The 24,960-nt window shown below is 43.2% G+C and overlaps 1 protein-coding gene across 1 annotated transcript; it reads right to left on the bottom strand.

Annotated features, from left to right (window-relative positions):
• Positions 1-6,422: 6,422 nt before the first annotated feature.
• On the bottom strand, positions 6,423-10,378 carry LOC137545069 (protein kinase C theta type-like). The gene is made up of 4 exons (XM_068266175.1): positions 10,304-10,378; positions 10,109-10,197; positions 9,743-9,916; positions 6,423-6,665 (listed from the first exon to the last, which is right to left on the bottom strand). Exons 1-4 carry the CDS (start codon positions 10,362-10,364, stop codon positions 6,510-6,512), a joined length of 480 nt encoding a protein of 159 aa, XP_068122276.1. The 5' UTR covers positions 10,365-10,378; the 3' UTR covers positions 6,423-6,509.
• Between the last annotated feature and the right edge of the window lie 14,582 nt (positions 10,379-24,960).

A 24,960-nucleotide genomic window follows, 5' to 3' on the forward strand; every position in this document is an offset into this window, starting at 1 on the left:
AGTTAAAAAAAACAAAGATCCACTTACCTGGGGCTTCCTCCAGCCCGTGGCAGCCGTCTTGTGCCCTCGCCGCAGCTCCAGAGGCTCCTGATCTTCTCTGCTGCAGGAACCGATCTCGCCAGGTCGGGCTCCGGGTCAGCCTCTCCTGCGCTCCACGGCGCGGGTCACATGGTCCAGCTGACATCATCAGGACTGTACTGGAGGAAGCCCCAGGTAAGCCGATCTTTGTTTTGTTTTTTTTTAACTTGGACGCTCACTTTTACAATAATCTTTCTCTATCACCTCCTCTTGAAGGTGTAATAACCTGTTCTAATCCTGCAAATCTAAGGCAGTTTGGTTTACTGTCATGTTGCGATCTCACGTGCTCTATAAAGCGTGGGCAGCTTTTCCCTAAAGATATGGACCTAACATGGCCTTGAATTCTTTTTTAATTTTCTGGTGGTCATGCCAATGTAAAACCGACGGCATGGACACCAGATAATATACACCACAAAACTAGTTTGACGTGTTATTAAAATTTTGAGTCTATTTTTAACTGGGCCTACTTTTAAACTTGTTCCATTAGGGGGCATACCGAGCAACGTCCACATTTGTAATTTCCCTTTAGTTTTGCTCTAACCAATTGTTATTTCTAGGGGATCTAAAACCGCTGGTTGTGATTTTGTTACCTATGGTGCATGCTCTTTTGAAGGTGACAAGATTTTTTTTTTAATAAATCTCTCCCAAGATGGGATCCCTTTTGATAGTTTTCCAATTTTTTATTGTGCTTTTTTTGACCTCATTATGCATGGTATATTCAAAACCAAATGTCAATCTTTCTTCTCCCTTATTTGCAGGTCCGTATTTTTTTATTTCTCTGTATCAGGTATTTTCTATTGACTTGTCCTGCTCTCTCTAGAGCTTCTTCCAGTTATTTTTCATCAAATCTTGAACTTGTTCTACAAAATCCTCATATTTCATATTATTTCGTCTTAACCTCAGAAACTGGCTGTACGGTATTGATTTAAAGGTATGCTTTGGATGGTAACTGTCGGTGTAGGAGGGAATTGCCTGTAATGTTTTTTTTATACCCTTTAGATATTAATTCTCCATCTTGAATGCTTAAATTGAGGTCCAGATATGATACCTCGTGTTTACTGAACTCATAAGTGAATTGCATATTGTTTTTTCCAATCAAAGAATTCTTTAAATGCATCTTCTGTCCCGCTCCAAAACACCAGGACGTCATCGACGAATCTGGGATTATCTCCTGAGGCAACTCCCATGGGGAACACTGGGGCCATACACATACTGCTCCTCCCACCATGGCAAAAAGAAGTTGGCATATGTGCATGACACCGATGTTCCCATGGCAGTGCCCGACACCTGCCATCATAGGTAAAAGCGTATTCATTTCGCCAAATGTTTTCCTTAATGGAATTAGGTAAATGGAAACTGAGAGGGGATACTTCACAGCAAATTGCTTTCTTATAAATACTATCAGCCACACCGGTCCTTAAAATAGGCCTATCCTAATGTACTGGGTCCTGTGACCAGACTTATGTAGGATTACAATTAACATTAAGACTGGTGTTAACAGTAGCTATGGTATTAACAACCCCATCTCTGCTAGCAGGATGCCCCTCTAAATTGGCAGGCAGATACATACTTGTATATCTAGCGTGTGGTACTGTCTGTGGGTCAGGGAAGCTACCACGGAAGGTGGGGGAGCGGTCCCTTAGGGTGGTGGAGCACGGAGCTTGAGGTGGCCTCTGCTATGTCCACACTGGACCTTCTCTTTTTGTGGTCGGATGTTTCTGTCTTATACTGTAATATAACAGGCTACGCGATGAAGTGTTTTATGTGGGGTTTTTTTAGGTGGAATTCGCTGAAGAGCCTGTGTTTGAAGGCTACATCTGGTTTTCGAACCATTTACTCATTTTTGAATGACCATAGGAGAGACTCTTTATGTAAAGACAGCGCAATATTTTATTTATATAATTTTATTGAATGTTTCATGTGGCATTTTATATATTGCAGCAAGCCTCTCTGGTTTGAGTAAGATACATATTAGATAGGCCTGGGGAGCGCTTCATTATACCTGATTTTGTAAATGATAAAATCATAACTGGCATTAAAGTGGACCCAAATTAAAAATACAAGATTTCAGAAATGGCAGCCTTTTTTCAGCTGCATGATGACAAATATAAAATATTCTACATTTATTGAAGGAACCCCTCCCTTCCTTTCATATTGCCGGGACAGAATCCAGCAAACTGGTGGAGTAGATGGTGTCCGGCAAAGGAGGAATTGCTAATGGCTGCCACCTGTATAACCCTAGTTATGAAAAGAAAAGGGTGAAATACATGCACTGAAATGCTCATAAGCTTGACGGTGTGTTTATCTTTGTATGTGTCAGAGTGGTGCAACTAAATATTTTGAATTAAAAAAAAATTTGGTTTGGGTCCACTTTAACAACTACTATTAACATGATACTAAAAAATCCCTTATAATTAAAATAGTAAATTCCAGTGTTTGCTGATGGGTTTATCCTAACAAGATTCCCATTGATGGCGCCTCCCGCAGTTAGGGAAGTGCCATTTCTTCTAAAAATCTTTGCTGATCTCTAACCATATCTTCTTTGTTTTAGGAAAATAATTATCTAGCAACTCATTAAACACAATGCATTTTCTTTAAAAAGAGAGACATAAATCTAAATTACATTAATAAAAAAAAATATCAACACTAACATTACAAAAGTGAACTCGCCTTAAAAATGAATATCGTTTTATAAGAAAAACATGCCATTTACACCAGTTAACTTACCTCACACCCTACCAACAATGGGCCATATGCAATTCACTTTTGCTCCTGAAATATCTCCTCGGAGATCATTTTCATATTCTCTTTAAAATAACTTTAAGCATTTTACAATTGAAAAAGTACCCAAAATTTATTAAAATTTATTAAAAAGAAGTACTATCAAAAACATTTTTTTTAAAGGCATTTTGTTGCAATATGTGAAAATATCACCCAGAAGAAAACACAAGAGAAAAAGCGAATTGTGTAATGATCAATGGACTATTTAAAAAAATAATATATATATATATATATATATATATATATATATATATATATATATATATATATACATACATACACACACAGTACAGACCAGAAGTTTGGACACACCTTCCCATTCAAAGAGTTTTCTTTATTTTCATGACTATGAACACTGAAGGCATTTAAACTACGAATTAACACATGCGGAAGTATAGTATAAAATATGTCATATTCTAGGTTCTTCACCTTTTGCTTTGATTACTGCTTTGCACACTCTTGGCATTCTCTTGATGAGCTTCAAGAGATAGTCACCTGAAATGGTCTTCCAACAGTCTTGAAGGAGTTCCCGGAGATGCTTGGCACTTGTTGGCCCTTTTGCCTTCACTCTGCGGTCCAGCTCAACTTAAACCATCTCGATTGGGTTCAGGTCTGGTGACTGTGGAGGCCAGGTCATCTGGCGCAGCACCCCATCACTCTCCTTCAAGGTCAAATAGCCGTTACACAGCCTGGAGGTGTGTTTGGGGTCATTGTCCTGTTGAAAAATAAATGATGGTCCAACTAAACACAAACTGGGTGGAAATAGCATGCCGCTGCAAGATGCTGTGGTAGCCATGCTGGTTCAGTATGCCTTCAATTTTGAATAAATCCCCAACAGTGTCACCAGCAAATCACTTGGGGACACTTTCAAAGTTTTCCCAATTTTTCGGACTGACTGACCTTCATTTCTTAAAGTAATGATGGACACTCATTTTTCTTTACTTAGCTGCTTTTTTCTTGCCATAATACAAATTCTAACAGTCTATTCAGTAGGACTATCAGCTGTGTATCCACCTGACTTCTCCACAATGCAACTGATGGTTCCAACCCCATTTATTAGGCAAGAAATCCCACTTATTAAACCTGACAGGGCACACCTATAAACTGAAAACCATTTCAGGTGACTACCTCTTGAAGCTCATCAAGAGAATGCCAAGAGTGTGCAAAGCAGTAATCAAAGTAAAAGGTGGCTACTTTGAAGAACCTAGAACGGGGTGCCCAATAGGTCGATCGCGATCTACTAGTAGATGGCGACCGCCTATTTGGTAGATCGCGTCTTGTCAAATATAGCTGCCATGGCTGTCATAAAGTCCTACCCAGCCCACGGCTGAAGGCGAGAGGCGCAGCTGAAGCAGAGAGGCGTGGCTGAAGGGGAGAGGAGCCAATTGTGAGCATCTCCTCTCCCTCTTCTATGATGCTGCAGAGTGCAGACCGTGTGGCTACGCCTCCCCCAGGTCCCACGTGTCTGCTAACCAATGCTCCTCCGTATTGTGAGAAGAGGAGAATGCAGGCCAAAGGCTTTGCTGCTGAGGTGGGCAATTTTAAATTATGATGCTAGTGGTGGGTCGGGGCGGGGGATTCCTTTACCTAGCTAACCTATCCTGAAGGCACATACACCTAGCTAACCTTCCCTGAAGGCACATACACCTAGCTAACCTATCCTGAAGGCACATACACCTAGCTAACCTATCCTGAAGGCACATACACCTAGCTAACCTTCCCTGAAGGCACATACACCTAGCTAACCTATCCTGAAGGCACATACACCTAGCTAACCTATCCTGAAGGCACATACACCTAGCTAACCTTTCCTGAAGGCACATACACCTAGCTAACCTTTTCTGAAGGCACATACACCTAGCTAACCTATCCTGAAGGGACCTATACCTATCTACCATACTAAAGCATAGATACTTAACTACCATACTGAAGCACACATACCTAGCTCACCTATACTAAAGGGACCTATACTTAACTTCCTTTCAGGAGGGGGGGGGGGGGTTATTGAATATTATGTCAGGGTTTTATACTGCTTTAATGAGCAAAAAAAATAACATCCACAGCTCCAACTTTATGAATGAAGTGAACCAAGTGAATTTTTGATGATTTAATTGACTTGTATGAGTCTACTGTGACAGGTAAGTCCACCACTACTTTCCTTTTGAAACATTTTTACTCTATATTTTGCACCTCTGTTATACTGTTTATACTGCATCTGAAATCCACCCTTGTTGGAAGCGTATACCTCATCCTTTTTTTCCTGTCTACTGTGAGCGACTTTTTAGCCCAGGTGTGGTCAGGCCTAATCTCCCCACCTGTGATTACAGTAGTTGCATTAGCAGTAAAACCCATGTTTGTAGGTATAAAGTCTCACTATTTAAACATTGTTCAGAATGTCTAAAATACTTTTTTGTTCTTTTGCAATTGTCTATCCAATGGAATTAAAGAGAAACCGTAACCAAGAATTGAACTTTATACCAATCAGTAGCAGATACCCCCTTTCCCATGAGAAATCTTTTCCTTTTATCAAAGGAATCAGGGGGGTCTGTATGGCTGATATTGTGGTAAAACCCCTCCCACAGTGTTATGTCAGGACCATGGTTCTGACATCATACTGTGGGAGCCTTGTTGCATTGTGGGAAATAATAGCTGTTTCCAACTGCTAATAAAGCTAAAAACTGAAAAGCCACCTGTTTAGTCTGGCATTTTTGATCACATAACATTTTCCCCTGTACACGCCACTATGCACTGATCTGAGACAGCTTATGTGCTTTGGGTCCTACGGGAGAGAAGGGCTTTACAAATGTTTAGTTGTTGTTGTTTAACAGTCCAATGGGAAAATATGGTGATTTCAGCATGTATGGGGTGGTAATTTCTACAGTCAAATCAGGTGTTTTCAGGCTGGCTAGGTGCACTTGTGAAAAAACAAATTCAGGTTGAGTATGACCTGAATCAAAACACCAACACTAGTAAATAGGCAAAGGCTTTAGCATGAAGACAACATTTTGAGAAGTTCACTCTTGCTCAAGCCTGCTTGGGCTCAGAGCCTTTTAGTCTGTCTACAACTATGTACATTTGAAATAAAAGTTGTTTATTGATTTCAACATAGGCCTCAATTCACTAAGCTTTATCAAACGTTTAATAATTTACCTCATGGGTAAAATCTAATTTTGAATTCACTAAGGTGTTATATATTTATCAAATGTTTTATTGATAAAACGTTCAATAAATCTATAACACTTTAGTGAAATCAAAACTAGATTTTACCCATGAGGTAATTTATCAAACGTTTGATAAAGTGTTTGATAAAGCTTAGTGAATTGAGGCCATAGTGCTGGGTCCTTTCTATGAACATTGCTACGTCTTTCCTCTTTGTACAAAGAGGTTTAGGACCACAAGTGTGTCTAATACTCCTCATTGAGGAATGCTGCCCTTTGTTTTGTCATTGCTAAATTTTATTTTACATACAGTAATTTACAATCTCAGAATATTAATACATAAAGACAAAAATTTTGTTTTCGTTTTTTTATTATAACTTTGTAAGTACTATTATTATTAGCTGGTGGTGTCCAGGTGAGTAGATGGCTGATGTTGGTGGAAGCTGGAATGTCTCACTGCCCCTCACTGACAAATGAGAAAGACCTAAAGAGCTATTGCTGCTGAGGTGTTGTGCTGCAACACCGAAGTCTGCAATCCTTATATTTCCGACTCCATCCAAGAGGACATTTTCCAGCTTGATGTCTCGGGGGATGATGCCCTTGGAGTGGATGTACTCCCGGACGACGACCATCTGTGCTGCAAGAATTCTATTGGAAGAGAAATAATATAATTATTAGCATTACATGTTTTAAACACAAATAAAACAGAAAGATGTATCCATGACTCATTCTAAAAGATCTAATACCAATTTCAGTGCGTGTAAAATTACTTCCCGGCAGTGACATGACATGTAAATGAAGCATTTTACCACAGCCTGTTCTAATGAGGGTAATTTACAATATGAAATAGTTGTAACACAGTGACTAGCAGATAACCCCCGTCCAGTATGCAGAGCAGCGCAGGAAGAAGTGTAATCTACCTGCTTGCAGCGCCATGTTGATCTGATATCCTCTCCACAGTGGCTGGGCTCTGTGCTGCATACCTCTGCTTGGCTACTGGCTCCTCCTCTTACATGTCATGTGACAGGTATGCAGCATAATGACAGCTGCTGTGAGGAGGGGAGCTGAGCGGCACAGGAACAGGTAACATACTTTACTCCCTGCGTTGCTCTGCATATTGGGGATGGGGAGGTGGGACCCCCAAGTTACAGGGGCTTTTATTAATCTCCCAGAGGGGCAGTTGTTAGCTTTATAAAACAGCAGAGTAATTTTACCTCAGTGTTCTAATGCGAAAGGGCTGTTGAGCAAATTGTAGGACACTCATCAGGTTTTCCCCGCTCAGGTACATTGGAGGAAATAATTATTTGACCCCTCACTGATTTTGTAAGTTTGTCCAATGACAAAGAAATGAAAAGTCTCAGAGCAGTATCATTTCAATGGTAGGTTTATTTTAACAGTGGCAGTTAGCACATCAAAAGGAAAATCGAAAAAATAACCTTAAATAAAAGATAGCAACTGAATTGCATTTCATTGAGTGAAATAAGTTTTTGAACCCTCTAACAATAAAAGACTTAATACTTAGTGGAAAAACCCTTGTTTGCAAGCACAGAGGTCAAACATTTCTTGTAATTGATGACCAAGTGTGCACACATTTTAGGAGGAATGTTGGTCCACTCCTCTTTGCAGATCATCTCTAAATCCCTAAGGTTTTGAGGCTGTCTCTGTGCAACTCTGAGCTTGAGCTCCCTCCATAGGTTTTCTATTGGATTAAGGTCCGGAGACTGACTAGGCCACTCCATGACCTTAATGTGCTTCTTCTTGAGCCACTCCTTTGTTGCCTTTGCTGTATGTTTTGGGTCATTGTCGTGCTGGAACACCCATCCACGACCCATTTTCAGTTTCCTGGCAGAGGGAAGGAGGTTGTCGTTCAGGATTTCACGATACATGGCTCCGTCCATTTTCCCGTTAATGCGATTAAGTTGTCATGTGCCCTTAGCAGAAAAACACCCCCAAAGCAAAATGTTTCCACCCCCATGCTTGACGGTGGGGACGGTGTTTTAGGGGTCATAGGCAGCATTTTTCTTCCTCCAAACACAGCGAGTTGAGTTAATGCCAAAGAGCTCTATTTTGGTCTCATCAGACCACAGCACCTTCTCCCAGTCACTCACAGAATCATTCAGGTGTTCATTGGCAAGCTTCAGACGGGTCTGCACATGTGCCTTCTTGAGCAGGGGGACCTTGCGAGCCCTGCAGGATTTTAATTCATTGCGGTGTAATGTGTTTCCAATGGTTTTCTTGGTGACTGTGGTCCCTGCTAATTTGAGGTCATTCACTAACTCCTCCCGTGTAGTTGTAGGATGCTTTTTCACCTTTCTCAGAACCATTGACACCCCACGAGGTGAGATCTTGCGTGGAGCCCCAGAGCGAGGTCGATTGATGGTCATTTTGTGCTCCTTCCATTTTCGAACAATCGCACCAACAGTTGTCACCTTCTCTCCCAGCTTCTTGCTAATGGTTTTGTAGCCCATTCCAGCCTTGTGCAGGTCTACAATTTTGTCTCTGACATCCTTGGACAGCTCTTTGGTCTTTCCCATGTTGGAGAGTTTGGAGTCTGCTTGATTGATTGATTCTGTGGACAGGTGTCTTTTATACAGGTGACTAGTTAAGACAGGTGTCCTTAATGAGGGTGACTAATTGAGTAGAAGTGTCTAACCACTCCGTGGGAGCCAGAACTCTTAATGGTTGGTAGGGGTTCAAAAACGTATTTCACTCAATGAAATGCAAATCAGTTGCTATCTTTTATTTAAGGTTATTTTTTCGATTTTCCTTTTGATGTGCTATCTGCCACTGTTAAAATAAACCTACCATTGAAATGATACTGTTCTGAGACTTTTCATTTCTTTGTCATTGGACAAACTTACAAAATCAGTGAGGGGTCAAATAATTATTTCCTCCACTGTACTCCATAACAAAGTAGAGGTAATCATGTGGAAAAATGGCAGAACAGAAGACAGGTTATGCACATTATTTACGGTAGTTATTCCCTCTTTCTGAGGGGATATAACAAAGGCAGCACAAGCACACAAAGGAATGGAGCAGTGGTGATTTCCTCTAAGGGACTCTGTCATGAGGCATAAATACTGTGTGATAAAACTCCCACGGAAGCTGTATATTAAGTTCCAGGGCAATGACACCGCATATAGCTTTGCTACCTCTACACTGGAAGTTGTATGCAGAACACTGAATAACACACACCTGAATTTGAAATAAACTGAATAACCTTGCATGCGAGGAATACGATGAAGGCTAAAACATAACTTTTAATTAATATGTTAAAAAATACTCGAGAGGACACAGACAAGTAGTGCTGCTAACCTACAACATTGTAAATAGTGAAGCAGTATGGAGGAGGGAGCAGTTTGGACTAGTCCTTTATATTGTGAATTAGGATTAGGCTAACCTCTCAAACTGCATAGTAAATACAAAACTCCCCCTATATATATTTATAGTTTTCCCCCTAGTGGTGGAAAACTATAAATCCGGACTTGGTTATACCATTGCAGCATCAGGGTAAAGGGGTCTCATACTACACCTAAGGAGACCGTTTTCAGAGCTGTCCCACCTCAGGACAAGTAAGTGCCAGCCGGGTATTTATGCTGGATAAGCATCTGTTTCACAGAGTGCTGTCTATCTACATTTATCTCTATGAGCTCTTGGGGAATAGAAGGGTTACATGGGTATAGGATAAGATGAGAGACCCAATAGTGGAATGGAATAAGACTTACTTCTGACTGGAATGTACCAAAGAGCTGGGTGATAAAGGGACCCTTCCTAAGTGTCTTCAAGACTTGACGATTCATGAAAATGTCCTCAGGGTCATTACTCTTAATGAATGGTCTTTTGTTGACCATTTTGATGGCCAGCTGTTGGTTACTGGCTCGATGGGAAGCAAGGTAAACCTAGAGGAGATAGAAGAGAAGACTTAGTAATTGATAGATAAGTATTAAGATGGACCGTCATAATCCAACAATGCTGCAGGCCACGGTTTGCTCCCTGTCTATATCTAGTTCCACTGAGCCCAATAAAGTCTGGCAATCTAAAGCCATTTCTGGTCTGACCCCACCCCTAGGAAAATCTGTCCAATCACTCACCTTGCCAAATGCTCCCTCTCGAAGAAATTGATGGGAGTTGAAGCTGTCCACAGTCAGTGGTGTCCTGGTAGTCTGGATTCCACTTGGGCCTTGGAAGAGTAAGAAAAAACACATTAATATCATCTGCTGAGATTTCCTATATGCCAAAGCGTATACATAATCAAAGCTTATACATGATTGTAAATGTAGCCCTACAATGGCAGATGTCCCACTGAGATGAATAGGCAGTGAGAGATCTGCTTGTGCTCATCCACATCTTTCCGGCCGGGACCTTCTCACACTTATTTATACTACTCTATATGTCAGCCAGCATTTTCCCCAATGTTTCCCCTAAAGGAGAGAAATGTGATAGACTGATGATGTGATCACATTGCAGGAACCTTTTGATTAGCTGGTCAGGATCCTATTGATCCTGTGTCACTTTTTATTATGCAAAAGAAGCAGAAGTGAGATGGGATCAATGTGACCATGACTTGCCAATCGAAAGTCCTACAAATCTGTCACATCAGAGCATTCACATATTACTCTGTGATCTCCGCTACAGGGAAAAAAATATATAGCAGAAATTTACCATCCCTAACATTGAAAAACTCACTGTCAGGCGTGCGGAGCTTACCCCCGCCGTGGCGATCAATAGCTCAGCCGTGACTTCCGGGTCATCTGGGCACGCTGTCGGCGATGACGTCGGCAGCTCATCTCAGCGGCAGATAGAGGGTAGACGCACACGCTGTGCGCGTCGCACCTCTTATGGCCTTAGGAAGCGTGTCAGCTGACACACAGGGCTGCATCTCCAACTCCTGATTGCGGAGCGGTTGGGGGCGTGGCTTCCCTGCCGTCTAAGGCTTCTTAAGCCCTGTGCTGACAGTCTCACATTGTCTGTCGTAGCTAACACTTCGCAGTGGAGGCTTCAGACCTTAGTCAGATCCGTGTGTGCTTGAACCGGCAGGACCCCGGGGATTCACACTTAGCTCAGGAATAACATATTATTGTGATTGTATTATTGACCTCTGCCTTGCCTCTTACTACTCTTCTGCCTAACGATTCTGTACCTTTGCCTATTTGATCTGTTGCCGACCTCAGCCTGATTACTCACTACTCTCTTGCCTAACTATTCTCTACCTTTGCCTATCTGATCTGTTGCCGACCTCTGCCTGAATAAACACTTTGATTTGCCTTACGATTTTGTACCTTATCTGTCAGATCTGTTAACGACTCTGCTGGTTGACCTTTCGTTATCTGTACCAGTGACAGTATCACCTCCTACTGTCACTGTTTGTATTATACCATTGTTTGTTTGTCTGCTAGTGCCCTCATACACTAGCAGATCGTTACAATCACTCATTACTAAGGATGGGTGATATCATCCCGGAATGCACTGGGGTACAGGCTGTGTTAGCAGGAGTTAACTCACCTAGGTTGCCACCCCCCTTCTAAAGCGCTCCACACCACTCTTCATCTTCTGGCACTTCCACCTTCTAAACCCGGAAGTCCTGCTGTAAAGGCAGAAGTGTCAGAAGATGGAGAGTGACATGTAGCACATAGAGCACATCAGAAGGGAGGTGGCAGACTAGGTGAGTTAGCCTTTGCTTACACTGCCCCACACACTCCGGGGCGATACATTTTTTTGTGAAGTCAATTGGAATAATCACATAGCAATATGTACTCATATTGTCAGTTTATCCCGGTCCAACTTATCACCATCATCCGCAACATTTATACCATTGTTTAGAGTTTTACCCAAATACATAAATAGATTTCAGCATAAATCGATCTTATAGACAAGAATGGGGCAAGTTGGAGATCTGTGTTTAAACCACTTGGAATCACAGTAACCTAAATATCCAACTGGATTTAATCTGACTTAGTTTCTTATCAAGATCGCCTCCTCTTGAATGCTTTCAAAATAAAAATGGATAAAATTGTGAAATGAAATGTCAAGGACTAAGCAATGTATTTAAAATGAGTGGAGCCAATCCGTGTGAAAGTTGGAGGAGGGACATGCATAGCAATGAAGCCTGAAGAGGATTTTATACAAGTGCAAGATAGCGCCGCACACCTGACCATCTGAGGAAGCCCGGTGGACGGGCGATACTAGTAATGATGTGACCAAAGAGGTGACGCCACTGGAACGTCAGTTCCAGCAAGCCAGCGAGCGGCTGATGCACGCATGGCGTACGCCTCACGCCGCAGGGACCCAAGGAAAACTGCTTTGGCAGGGAAAAGCCAGGCGGAGTTGAGAGGTGGTAGCAAGTTATAACCCACAGGAGGTGGTGAGAGCCCTCATGGGCGATCTGAAACCCACAAATGTTGTTCAGTCCTGCTTAAGTTCCACGCAGTAATTGAACTTTACAACCTGAGTAGTATGGCCAGTAAAAGCAAATGAATAAATATCCTGAAAGAGGACAGATTATCAGTGGAGGCAAGGCTTAACAGTTCCGGGAGTAACTTTTTTTGCATGCAAACAGCACAATAAAAACTTGGCACCTGGGACTAACTGCTACCACACTCTGGAGTTCCATAAGTATGACAGTATCATTAACCTCCCTAGTGTTCTGGACGAGCTAGGCTCGTCCAGAGACGCCAGAGGTCACCGTTCAGGCCCCGCTGGGCCGATTTGAATATTTTTTTTTTAAACACGCAGAAAGCACTTTGCTTGCTGTATGTCTTACCCGATCGCCGATCCGCCGCTACCCGCCGCGATACAGGGCCCCCCCCCCAGCCGAGACCCCGTGCGCTGCCTGGCCAATCAATGACGTCAGGACGTTCGTCGCCATGGTGACGGGGAAGCCCTCAAGGAAATCCCGTTCAGAACGGGATTTCTGGACGGGCCATTGCGCCGGCGCCGATCGGGGGGCAGGGAGGGACGCCGCAGGGAGGGTGGAATCATGTCGCTGGCGCTAGGCTAGCTACATGACAAAAAAAATGTGCAAAAAACGTTCCCGCGGCCGCAGGAATCAGAACGCCAGGCAGGTTAACTAGCATATGCTGGCATTGAGAACTCCCTGTTGTGGACTCTTACGCCCCATTCACACTTGAGTGTTTTGCCGGCGATTTCGGCAAAACGCTCAAAGCTAGCGCTTTTGAAAGCGCTAGTGTAATAAAACTCTATGGGCCCGTTCTTACTTGGGCGATTTGCGCTAATCGCCCAAAATCACGAAACGCAAATGTGTAGCCTGCACCATTTTCAGGAGATTTCCCGGTGATCACGTTTCAGTGCTATAGAAGCGCTAAAAGCAATCGCGGAGAAATCGCTGCACTGTCCAGTGATTTTTCCATGTGAAATCACGGAAAAATCAATTCGCAAAACGCCGGCAAAATCGCCGGCGTTTTGTGCTTCTAAGTGTGAATGAGGCCTTAGGATGTGTGCACTATGAATGTTCTGTGTATGGTCTTGGCAATACATACCTCATTAATGGTCACTATTTTAGTGGGATTGGGGGATTTTGTTAAGCAGCAGTAATTAATAAAGCATTTATATGTTTATAAGAAGACACCTGTGGTATATGGAATTTGTGCACTATTGTAAACAAAAAAAAAAAAAAAGAAAGCTTGCATAATTTAACTCTATCAGTTAGCCATTAAAAGGTATTATTTTTTACAAGATGTTTTTTCATCCTATATAATTTGTTTGGCTTACATGGTACAGCAACTTTTTTGCTACTATGCACTATTGTAGTAACCACAGAGTGGCTCCCCTCGAGATGAGGGTATGACACCAAGTAACCCGCGCGCTTAAAATTATTGTTGAACAGTAAATTGCAATGGCAGCTTTCAGAGCATATAAACTGTACTTTGGGAATTTGTAGGCTGTCTATTATTTGTGCACAAAAGCAAATATGATAACTGTATGGGTAATAAAAACACACATTTTTATTGAATGTTGTCAGAGTTGTATTTTTATTAATATTCAAATGTATTAAGTTATCATTCATTTATATAGCGCCAGCAGGTTCTGTGGCGCAGTACAACAGAATACTTGGTATAATAATACAAATTAAATAATACAACAGTTAACAATACAAGACAATGGTTGGGTACAACTGAGACAGTGAACAAATCAACTAAAGATTTTTGCACAGCGGTGGAAGATATGCACACACATTACACAGCATTGGGAGATACAGGAGGAAGAGAGCCCTGGCCAAAAGGCCTTAATCTAGTGATGATGGGCAGATTCCACCAGGAGACAATTTTTTATTTAAATCTGATTAGAGAGATCTTTTGGCTGCTCGTACACCGCGGGCCGATTCCTGGTGAATTTCAGCATGAAATATCTTGGGAGTTGGCTGAGCCCAACGCATCCGCGTGTGTGTGTGTGTGTATGTGTAATTTATAAATGTGCGTTTATACATTACTTGTCCTGTGTCGTGGTGTCCATCCGTCTTCCGCTCCTCTTCATTTAGCCGTATACATGCTGCTGGCCTGGTGTATGATGTATGCGGCTAATAGAAGAGAGGTGGAAGATGAACAGGCACCGCGATACAGGACAGGCAGGGCAGCCATCAGGGGGGGGGGGGGGACAACTGACACTGCAGTGAGGGGCCCAGGGCTTCTGGGGGCCTTGCCCCCCCCAAAAGCGCTGGAAGGGCCGCATGTGCTGGCTGCGGGCCTGTGGCTCACTAACCAGCACACCACGTTCCAGCACTGAGAGGAGAATGGCATCAGCGCTTGAACATGGGGAGCAGATGAGTGAGCTCGCTACAGCGGACTTTCTATACTGGGGCACCACCTATATCTGGCTACCTATACTGGGGCTGGAACCACCTATGCCTAGCTACCTATACTGGGGCACCACCTATGCCTGGCAGCCATGAGCATTTTTCGCCACAGCGCAGTTCACGCACTGACACGGAGTGGGGTGGCTAGTGGGCGGGTACAGCAACCAGTGGGGGGGTCCAGGCCTGATGATGTGTGAGGGGCCCCAAAATTTCTGATGGCAGCCCAGCAGGACAGGTAATGTATAAACACACATTACAGCACATTTACACATTACATACACACATTACAGAATAGCACAAGGTGTTTCGTCGCTTGTCCCAATATCGCCCGTTATTTCCATCGCCATACGATCAAAGTCAGCTTGACATTTTGCAGTGAATCCAAACGATTAATGCAACCAATTTGGCCCAAAATTGGTCGTATTGTGGATCGGGCATGCACTTGGCGGCATCGATTTTCATCCCATTCCAAATATAATAATCGAATCGGATGGTTGATCAGCTGTCAAGTTGTCTGATGTATAGTTACTTTTACAGTCTAAGGGTTTAAGGTTGCGCCTAAAAAGGTTAAGTGTGGGTGAGTGCCGGATGTGTTGAGGGAGTGTGTTCCTAAAGAGGGGAGAGGATCGATAGAAGTCTTGTAAGGGGGAGTGAAAAGTGGTAACCAGAGAAGAAGAGAGGAGAATATGGTTAGTAGAGTGAAGATTGTGTCCAGGATGGCATTTGGAAATACGTTTATTTAGATAAGGAGCTTGGTTGTAAAGAGCTTTGTAGGATTCTGAGTCAGGATTGTAAATTGTATTCTTTGTGCAAGTGGCAACCAGTGAAGGAAGTGACAGAGTAGGATAGGGCTGGAGAAGTGGGAGGAGAGGTGGATGAGATCTGATTGGCAGGCAGTGAAGGGACTGACAGAGAGGGATAGGGCTGGAGAAGCAGGAGGAGAGATGGATGAGTCGTGCAGCAGAGTTCATTATGGACTGTACTTGGGTAAACTATTTGCACGGGGGCCACAGAGCAGAGAGTTGCAATAGTTGAAATCAGGGCGTGCACCAGAAGTTCGGTAGTGTCCTATGTGGGAAAAGGGAGGATGTGGGAGATTTTTTTTAATGTGGAGATGACAAAAGGAGGAACCAACCAAGTTTGCATGTTAAACCCCCCCCCTTTCAGGTTTTGATACTTCCTCCACAGCCATTTATGCATTAGAATCTCCTCTCCCCCTCCGCCTTTCAGGCTAGGTTCACAGTGGGGCGTTGCGTTTAGGGGACGTTATAGGGCACATAACGTGCCTCTAACATAACGCCTGGTGCTCTCTGATGTGGACGTCAGAGTGAGCCGCGTTGTGCAGCTCACTCTGGCGTCCGTGATGCGTACTCTTGGACGCATGCGGCATCACGTGGTCCCGCCCGGCCAATCGCCGCACAGAGCGGCCGCTCCAGGAAGTAAACACTGCATGTCACACCGTGCAGTGAAGATTAATTAGCCATGTGCCCGGCCGCTCTCCCCTCCTCCCCAACATGACTGAGCATGTGCAGACAGTCTTACGCGGCTTAGCCGCCTATAACGCACTGCATGCAGTACTTTCTGTTGACGTGGAGCGTTACAATGTAACGCAACGTGGGCACTGTGAACAGCCCATTGATTTTTCACTACTGTGCGGTGGGGCTGCGTTACAGGCTGCTCTAACGTGCACCTGTAACGTCCCACTGTGAACCTAGCCTCACTTATATAGTATGGCTATAAGTATACTAAAGTAAGGCACTCTATAGAATAGGTTGTATTCTTAAAAAAAAACAAAAAAACATGTGGCTAAATTGGTCCTTATTGCAGTGGAGGTTCAATGGTCTCCAGTATATCTGCCACTCGTGGCCTGTTCTTCCATCCCATTGAACAAATCAGGGCTTCTATTTTATCTTCTTTGCCTTGTCTTCTTGATGTTTTATTTGTGTCAAATATTGCTACAATTTTCCTAAAAATAGTCCAATTTCAATTCTTATACAAGTCTCTGTCTTCTTGATGCCTGTTAATAAAAGAAATGAAACGACCGATATTAATGTCCGATATTAATAAGAGTTCAGATTATACCCACAAAATTTCAGTAACTACTTTTAGTTACATTAAAGAACATTTCAAAGCATTCCCAAGTATTCTGTATGTATAAAAACATTTTCACTGCAGAGCAGTAGAGGTTTGCTACTCTTCGGCAAAGGCAAGACTCTCCCTGTGGCTGTGCCTTCATTTTGCCCCCCCCCCCCTTCCTTTTCTGCTAAAGTGACTCAGGTGTTGCCAGGGTCTATTCAGCAGAGGGAAGGGAGCAGAGTTTTCATTTAAAAATGTTTTTTTTTTAATTAGGGGTAAAAAATTCATCTCCAAAGTGTATTGCTATGTGCTTCTTCTATATGCTAAAAAAGTGCACCCATTCATTTGCTTTGCTGTGCGCTTCACAATGCAACGCACAGAAATGCATACAACACCACGTTTCTCAAACTGACAGTAACAAAGCGCATAGATGTGAATGTACGGTACATACCTACGTGGTAGAATCAATGGAAGAAGCTGTACCTGGCAAAGCGCACAGCACAATGCACTGTGAAAAGCGTATAGCAAGGTCCCTAGTGTGAACGAGGCCTGATGCTGGGAATACACCATACAATTTTCTGTTAGATTCTTCTGTTAGATTTTCTGTTAGAATGCATAATTAGATTATCTTTTGTAGAGACTGGTCATTATCTCTGGTGCATTGTCTTCTGGTTATCTCCTGCTGAGTAGAACAATGCCTAATTACTAGGCAGATAGATGGTTAGATAGATAATTTCCAACAAGTTGGACTTTATCTATCTGGCAGGAAAATCTAACTGAAAATTGTATGGTGTATTCCCAGCACTATGCTGGGAATACACGTTTCGTTTTTGCCTTCGTTTTAGCCTTCGATTCGTTCAGTAAACGAATTGAGTGTTGAAAACGTATGTGAAAATAGTCATAATCTCATTATAGTTTCGATTAATAGACCCCAAAAACGAACGACTAGTGATCGAACATGTTTGATATTATCTCTTTATCCATCTAATCGAGCCATTGGTAGGCTTGATGGCTGTTCAGATCGATTATATGTTCGTTTATGTTAGTCCATCCCTGTAAAAAGGGATTTTCGTTTCGTTTCTTTGCAGCCTTCGATTATTGGAAAAACGAAACCATCAGAATAAAAAAAAAAAACCAAACCGTGGGTGGTGATATTAACCGTACGTTCGATTATTTCGGGAACGAAAAGGACAAAAGGCACAATCGAAACGAAGGCTAAAACGAAGGCAAAAACGAAACGTGTATTCCAAGCATTACTGTCAATTTCTGAAACATGAGGAGATGTATTTGAAGCCTGTACCCAACGTACCTGGAAGTATAAGGCTGCGGGCTGCATGTTAACATCTCAATAAGTCGGATGCTTTCACTATATCGATAATGGTCTTCTCTCGAAAGGGCCCTTCTGTTACAGGGTTAGACTGACATAGGTATCTTGCTACACAGTGCCTTTCTCTATCATTTTTCAGTCGAGTTGCAGCAAAACGTTCCGTTATAAGTCGAACCTCTTTGCTTGTCACCGGCTTCAATCCAAACCTAAGGAATAAAATATGGTCATAAAATGTCATAAGATGCATAGTTAATAACCCAATTTTAACATTGCCCATCAACAGCCTTTTCCCCAGATATGAAATAATGAGCACTTACCTGTGATGGAAATGATTAACATCATTTGAAACGTTGTATATTGGTTTACCAGTGGAGGAGATGAAAAAACACTTGGAATCGTCCTTGCCCTGTATAAAAGCACGTCTGACTTTGCTAAAGTAAATGTCAAACCACTGAAAGAGGAAACAAACAAGTGTTACTATTATTATTTATATAGCGCCAGTACATTATGCTGCGCTGGACAATAACTTCTTAAAGAGACACTGAAGCGAAAAAAAATATAGCATATAGTGAATTGGTTGTGTACTGTGAATAATTACTAGAAGATTAGCAGCAAAGAAAAAATTCTCATATTTTTATTTTCAGGTATACAGTGTTTTTTCTAACATTGCATCATTCTCTAATATGTGCAGATTACACAACACTCAGCATTCAAAAGGATTCTTTCAGAGCAGTCTGTGAACTAATGACCTCTCATCTGGCAGAGAAAAAGTAATTAGTTCACTTACAGTTGAGATAATAAAAGTCAGAAAACAGCCCTCTCCACGACTTTGAAAGTCGTAGAGCTTATGGATTTTTTGCATAGAGAACAACTGGAGTTTCTTAACTCTTCCTGTACTGGAAACAATTAGACTTATATATCTGATCTTAATGTTTTATTTCTTAGCTGTACTACACATACAAATCATAATATCATAATTTTTTTTTCGCTTCAGTGTCTCTTTACTGCTGGGAACACACAATACGTTTTTAGCGTTCAATTCTTCGTGCGATCTATTAACCATTCGATTCCCTGCTCGATTCTCTTATCTTCCGCTGGTTTTTCTTATCTTTTTTCCATTCACTTCTATGAGAAATCGAGCGGAGAATCAAACATGTTGGAATTGATCAATCGAAGGCATCTATCGAAGGCAAAAACGAAATGTGTGTTCCCAGCATAAGGACCACAGGCTTACACCCCCTAATGACCAGGCAATTTTTTTTTTTACAAATTAGTGCTCTGCAGTTTTAATAGCTGGCTGCAGAGCCATACAATTGAGCACACAAATGAATCCCCCCTTTTCTGCCCACCAATAGCTTTCTGTTGGTGGGCTCTGATCGCTGCTGCAGGATTTTGTATTTTTAATTAAATTGTTGTTGGTTTTTTTTTTAATACGTTTTACTATTTTTTTTTCACCCCCCCCCCCCGACAGCCAATCCCCGTGATCGTCTCTCATAGACATCAGCCTATGAGAGCGATCGGTCTGTGGGCCACTCTAGGGGACTACCGAGTGAGTCGGCTGTCCGCAGTACAGCGCTGCCGTAGATGTAAATAGACGGCGGTTTTGCCACCTAATAGTCTGTGCCGCTGGCAGACAGACGCATCAGCATGCAATACCTGCTAATCTCTGCCCACTGCTCGACACCTCTCTGCGTTATGCGGTCCTGGGGCTGCCACCTTCCTGACGCCTATTGGCGTTAGGTGGTCGGAAGGGGATATGGTTACAGACAATGATAATAGGGGTGTGAGACAATATAATACAGGTATAATGCCAGATCATACACTGGAGCAGGATTCTCAGTAATTCTAGCTCATGTTACTCTATGGGTAGAGTGCACAATCAAGTAGAGGGTGTGGTACCCGAGGACCTTCCCAAGGAGACAAAAAACAAAACAGGGACACCAGGAGCCCCTGAAAGTGTAGCACGTTGAGGGTATAGGACACTCCCCGGGTGGGGGGGCGCGCCGACCCCCCAGGTGGTGAACTGGCTGCGGCGTCTAGTAGACGCCGCACCAGTTCACTCCCCGCAGCTCACCTCAGCCTGCAGAGTCAGTCCAGGGCTACAGGAAGATGGCAACACTATTTGTGTCTCCAGTACAGGGCTTCAGGCGCCATCTTCCCGTAGCCCTGCTCTCTGACTGTCAGCTCCAGACTTTCATGCTGGAGCCGGGGAGCTGCGTGCCGGGAGAGAAGACTTCTACAGGTGAGTAAATGCTTTTTTTTTTTTTACAGGTCCAAATTATTTTATGGTGAAAAACTACCCACATTACAATTATTTTCTAGTGAAAGATTGACATATTACGATTATTTTCTAGTGAAAGATTGACATATTATGATTATTTTCTAGTGAAAGATTGACATATTACGATTATTTTCTAGTGAAGCGTTGCTGTGTTACGATTATTGCCCACATTATGATTATTTTATGGTGAAACATTCTGCGTTACAATTATATTCTAGTTAAACATTACTGCATTATGATTATTTTCTGGTGAAAGATTGCCACATTACGATTATTTATTGTTTTCTAGTGAAACGTTGTTATGTTATTTGATCTGAGAAAGCGGACTGTGATTTGCGAAATGCGTTATCATTCAAGTGCCTGGTTTCTATTAAAGATATTATTAATTTATTTGGGCTGCCCCCTTCTTCTAGAGGTAAGCCTATTTATTTATGTTGTATGCAGCTGACATTATCCCTTACACACATCACATCTTGGGGTGCCTCCTCCTCAGTAAAATTGAGTATGATACACAAGGAGGGAGGGCCCGGCCAAATGCTTACAATGGTGGTGACCCAAACAGAGGGGGTCTGCGTCAAGAGGTCCTAGGCAAAGACTTATGGCAGCGATGAGGTGGGGTAGGCCTTTTTGAAAAGGTGAGTTTTGGGGGCATGTTTGACAGAGGGGGCAAGCCTGATGGGCAGTGGGCGGAAGTTACGTAGGGCGGGGGCGGCGGTTAGCAACCATTTCTTCATCACTCACATATGGAAATAGACACATCAGCTGAACTGGTAAGAAATACCTTTTCTTCCTCACGGCTGAGAACCAACCAGGCAGCTTCATGTGCTGCTATTTTGTGTTTTTTGATCCCAATAAGAACTGAGCGCTTGTGGATCCCTTCATCATTCCATTCATAACTTTCTCTGCTAATCCACTCCTCCACCTGTAAGAAAATTGGATGATGGTTGTTAATAGCCCTTTACATTTTAGGGCGTGGATTTTACATCCTAATTGGTCCTCTTGTATTCCAGGACATCCTGCATCAAAAATCTTAGCTGCATGTTTCTTTCATCATCACATGTGCAATTGTGTTTAACCGTGAATGTTGGAGGTACATGAAGGCTGCCATATTTATTTATTTTTCAAACCCGTTGCCTGGCAGCACTGCTGATCTATTTGGCTGCATTAGTGTCTGAATAACACCAGAAACCAGCATGCAGCTTATCTTGTCAGATCTGACAATAATGTCAGAAACACCTGATCTGCCGCATGCTTCTTCAGGGGCTATGGCTAAAAGTATTAGAGGCAGAGGATCAGCAGGGCTGCCAGGCAACTGATATTACTTAACCTCCTTGCCGGTTTTCCCGACCTGAGCTCGGGGTAGAAAAAAGCAGCTGCTATCGGTGATCCCGAGCTCAGGTCGGGGTAGGCATTGCAGAGCTTTACCTGCAGTTGTGGAGTCCCGCGCGCGATCTCGCTGCGCAGCGGGACTCCAGCCTCTCTCCCCGGCAGTGTGGGGTCTTTCCCTGGCCGCCGGGATCCCCCATGTCCCCGCTATTCTTCCGGGGACCCGGCAGCCAGTTGGAGCAGCGCAGCCGTGGTGGTGGCAGCAGAGCGGTGGTGGCAGCGTGACGTCATCGGGGGCGGGGCTAACATTGAAAACGAACTTCTCTATATTAGAGAAATATAGAGAAGTTCGTTTATATGTATATTAGCGCCATCTTGTGGGCAAAGAGAAAACTGCAGCCCAGGAGCCCAGGAAGGTAATTTTTTTTTATTTTGCTGCAGATCTCCCTGCCAGAATGATTTTTTTCAGGTTTTAGGGTCTGAAAGAGTGAAAAAAAATTGCACCGCTTTTAGACCCTAAAATCTGGAAAGAATCAGACCGCCAAGGAGGTTAAAGGACTTACGAGGCCTGTTTGCGCCCCCAAAAAATAAAAAAGTGAGATACCTGTGTCAGTTTGTGAGGCACGGAGGACGCCCTCCGTGCCGTTCCGCCGGGTCCCCGCCGCTCAGTATCCCCCTGAACGTCCCCCGACCGCACGGCCCGGGTCGGGATCTTCAGCCTCCACAAAGATGGCCGCCGGAGCTGGCCGCGGCTGCGCAGTCCGCATAGCTGCGAGTGCGGCTGCGCAGCTCTAAGGCCAACCCCCCCGATCCACGCTACAGGAAACAGCCGTCCGCGCCCTCCGTGCCTCACAAACTGACACAGGTATCTCACTTTTTTTTATTTTTTTGGGCGCAAACAGGCCTCGTAAGTCCTTTAATAAGAAATAAATATGGCAGCCTCCATATTGCTTCTGTTGTTCTTTAAAAAAAAGTTTAATAAAGTGACAAAGTAAATAAAGTGTTAACCCTTAGCTAACTAATTAACCCTTTCTGTCACCTATATTTTTGCCTTAAAGGAATCCTAAATTGCCCATTTACTTACTTGCTTCTTGAAGCCTTTCAGTTCCCTTGCCGTCAGTCCCCCTTAAACACTAGATAAGCATCCCCGTCCTGCACTCCATCTACAACGCGCTCCCGTAGCCGGAAGCAGTAGTTTAAAATTGCTACCATGCAGAACATGCCTGGACGCATGAGCACGATAGAGGCTGCACCAAGTGTCCGGGTGACTGGTCAGTTGGCGGCGGGTTTATGGAGGGGGACAGCTGAAGAATGGCCGATTTGCGGAATTACGGTGAGCGACCAGAAGAAGCCCCAGGTAAATAAATGGGCAATTTTTTTCACTTAAAGCGGATCCGAGATAAAAAACTAACTATAACAAGTAACTTGTCTATATATCTTATCTAAAGTTTAGATAGTTTATACAGCATATCTAGCTGCAAACAGCTTCATCAGTTTATGATTATTTATTCCTGTGATACAATGAGGGCAGCCATGTTCTGTTTGTCACATTTTCACAGACTGAGGGCTGGAGATGCTATCAGCTTACCTGTGTGTAAATTCAGTCCCCTCTCCTCCTCCCTCTTCCCCTCTGCCTCTGAAATCAATGGCTAGCAACCTCCTCCTCCTGCCCAGACTGAGCTCCCATAAGCCCTTGCTACAGTGCCAAGGCACAAAAGGAGCTGTGGGCGAGGCTTGTTTAGTTTATAGGGAATTAGAGTATTAAAACAAAGCAAAAAAGTATTTGGCTTGAGGAATGCCCTATAAACTATATGAAAGGAACACAATTATGCAATGAGTAAAAGTTTATCTCGGATCCACTTTAAGGTTCACTTTAAAGGGGAATATAACCCAGAATTTCTTTTTTGTTCTAATAGATTATTCACAGCATATTATATACAACCAGCATTTTTTTACTAGAACATCATTCAAAGGGTTAAACACAGGCTTTAGAAGCTCCCCTGCAGTGAAAGCTGGACAATCCAAATTTGGAGATAATGTTATCTTGTGTTTAATTGTATCAAGTGAGGAATATAAACAAACACTTCTCTGACACTGCAAACTCTCCTGAAGACAGTGAGACAATCAGAAAGCAATTATAAATCATTTCTACTTAAAGGGGAACTGAAGAGAGAGAGGTATATGGAGGCTGCCATGTTTATTTCCTTTGAAGCAATACCAGTTGCCTGGCAGCCCTGCTGATCCTCTGCCTCTAATACTATTAGCCTTAGCCCCTGAACAAGCATGCAGCAGATCAGGTGTTTCAGACTTTAAAGTCAGATATGACAAGACTAGCTGCATGCATGTTTCTGGTGTTATTCAGATACTACTGCAGAGAAATAGACCAGCAGGGCTGCCAGGCAACTGGTATTGATTAAACGGAAATAAATATGGCAGCCTCCGTATACCTCTTACTTCAGTTCCCCTTTAAAGGTCCGTACACACGCCTGATTAAAGGCAACGACGGGTCCGTCGTCACCTTCTGCTGGGCGGGTTTTCAGCAGACAGTACAGCGTGTGTACAGTCTGTCAGTGGACTGATAAGGCTGTTTCTGAGTGATCCAGCCTTATCAGTCCACCGACAGACTGTACACACACTGTACTGTCTGCTGAAAACACGCCCAGCGGGAGGTGACGACGGACCCGTCGTTGCCTTTGATCAGGTGTGTGTACGGACCTTAAAGAAAACCTGAACTGAAAATCAAAAGTGAAAATAAACATACACAAGTTATACTTACCTCCCGTGTAGTCTGCTCATCAATCTCTTTCTCCTCTCCTGCGTCCTGTTTGTCCACTGTGATCAATGGAATTCTCCGTCCTCCATTTTGAAAATGACCATTACCCCATAACAGCTTTCGGGTCAGCAAACTGTTAAACTGTAACCTCGCCCACTTGAGCCATAGGGATACATGGCCATCAGTTGTCCTCTCAGCTATAACTGACAGCAACTGATATATAACTGACTACAACTGAAATATTTCAGTTCTGACAAAATGTTGTCAGAACTGGAAGGGATCATTGTCACAAGAAAATGGTGAGCTTCTGAGAGGAACTGATGGCAAGGTAACTATGTAATATTCATTTGA

Source organism: Hyperolius riggenbachi, chromosome 2 (genome assembly GCF_040937935.1).
Source record: "Hyperolius riggenbachi isolate aHypRig1 chromosome 2, aHypRig1.pri, whole genome shotgun sequence".
Taxonomy (NCBI): domain Eukaryota; kingdom Metazoa; phylum Chordata; class Amphibia; order Anura; family Hyperoliidae; genus Hyperolius; species Hyperolius riggenbachi.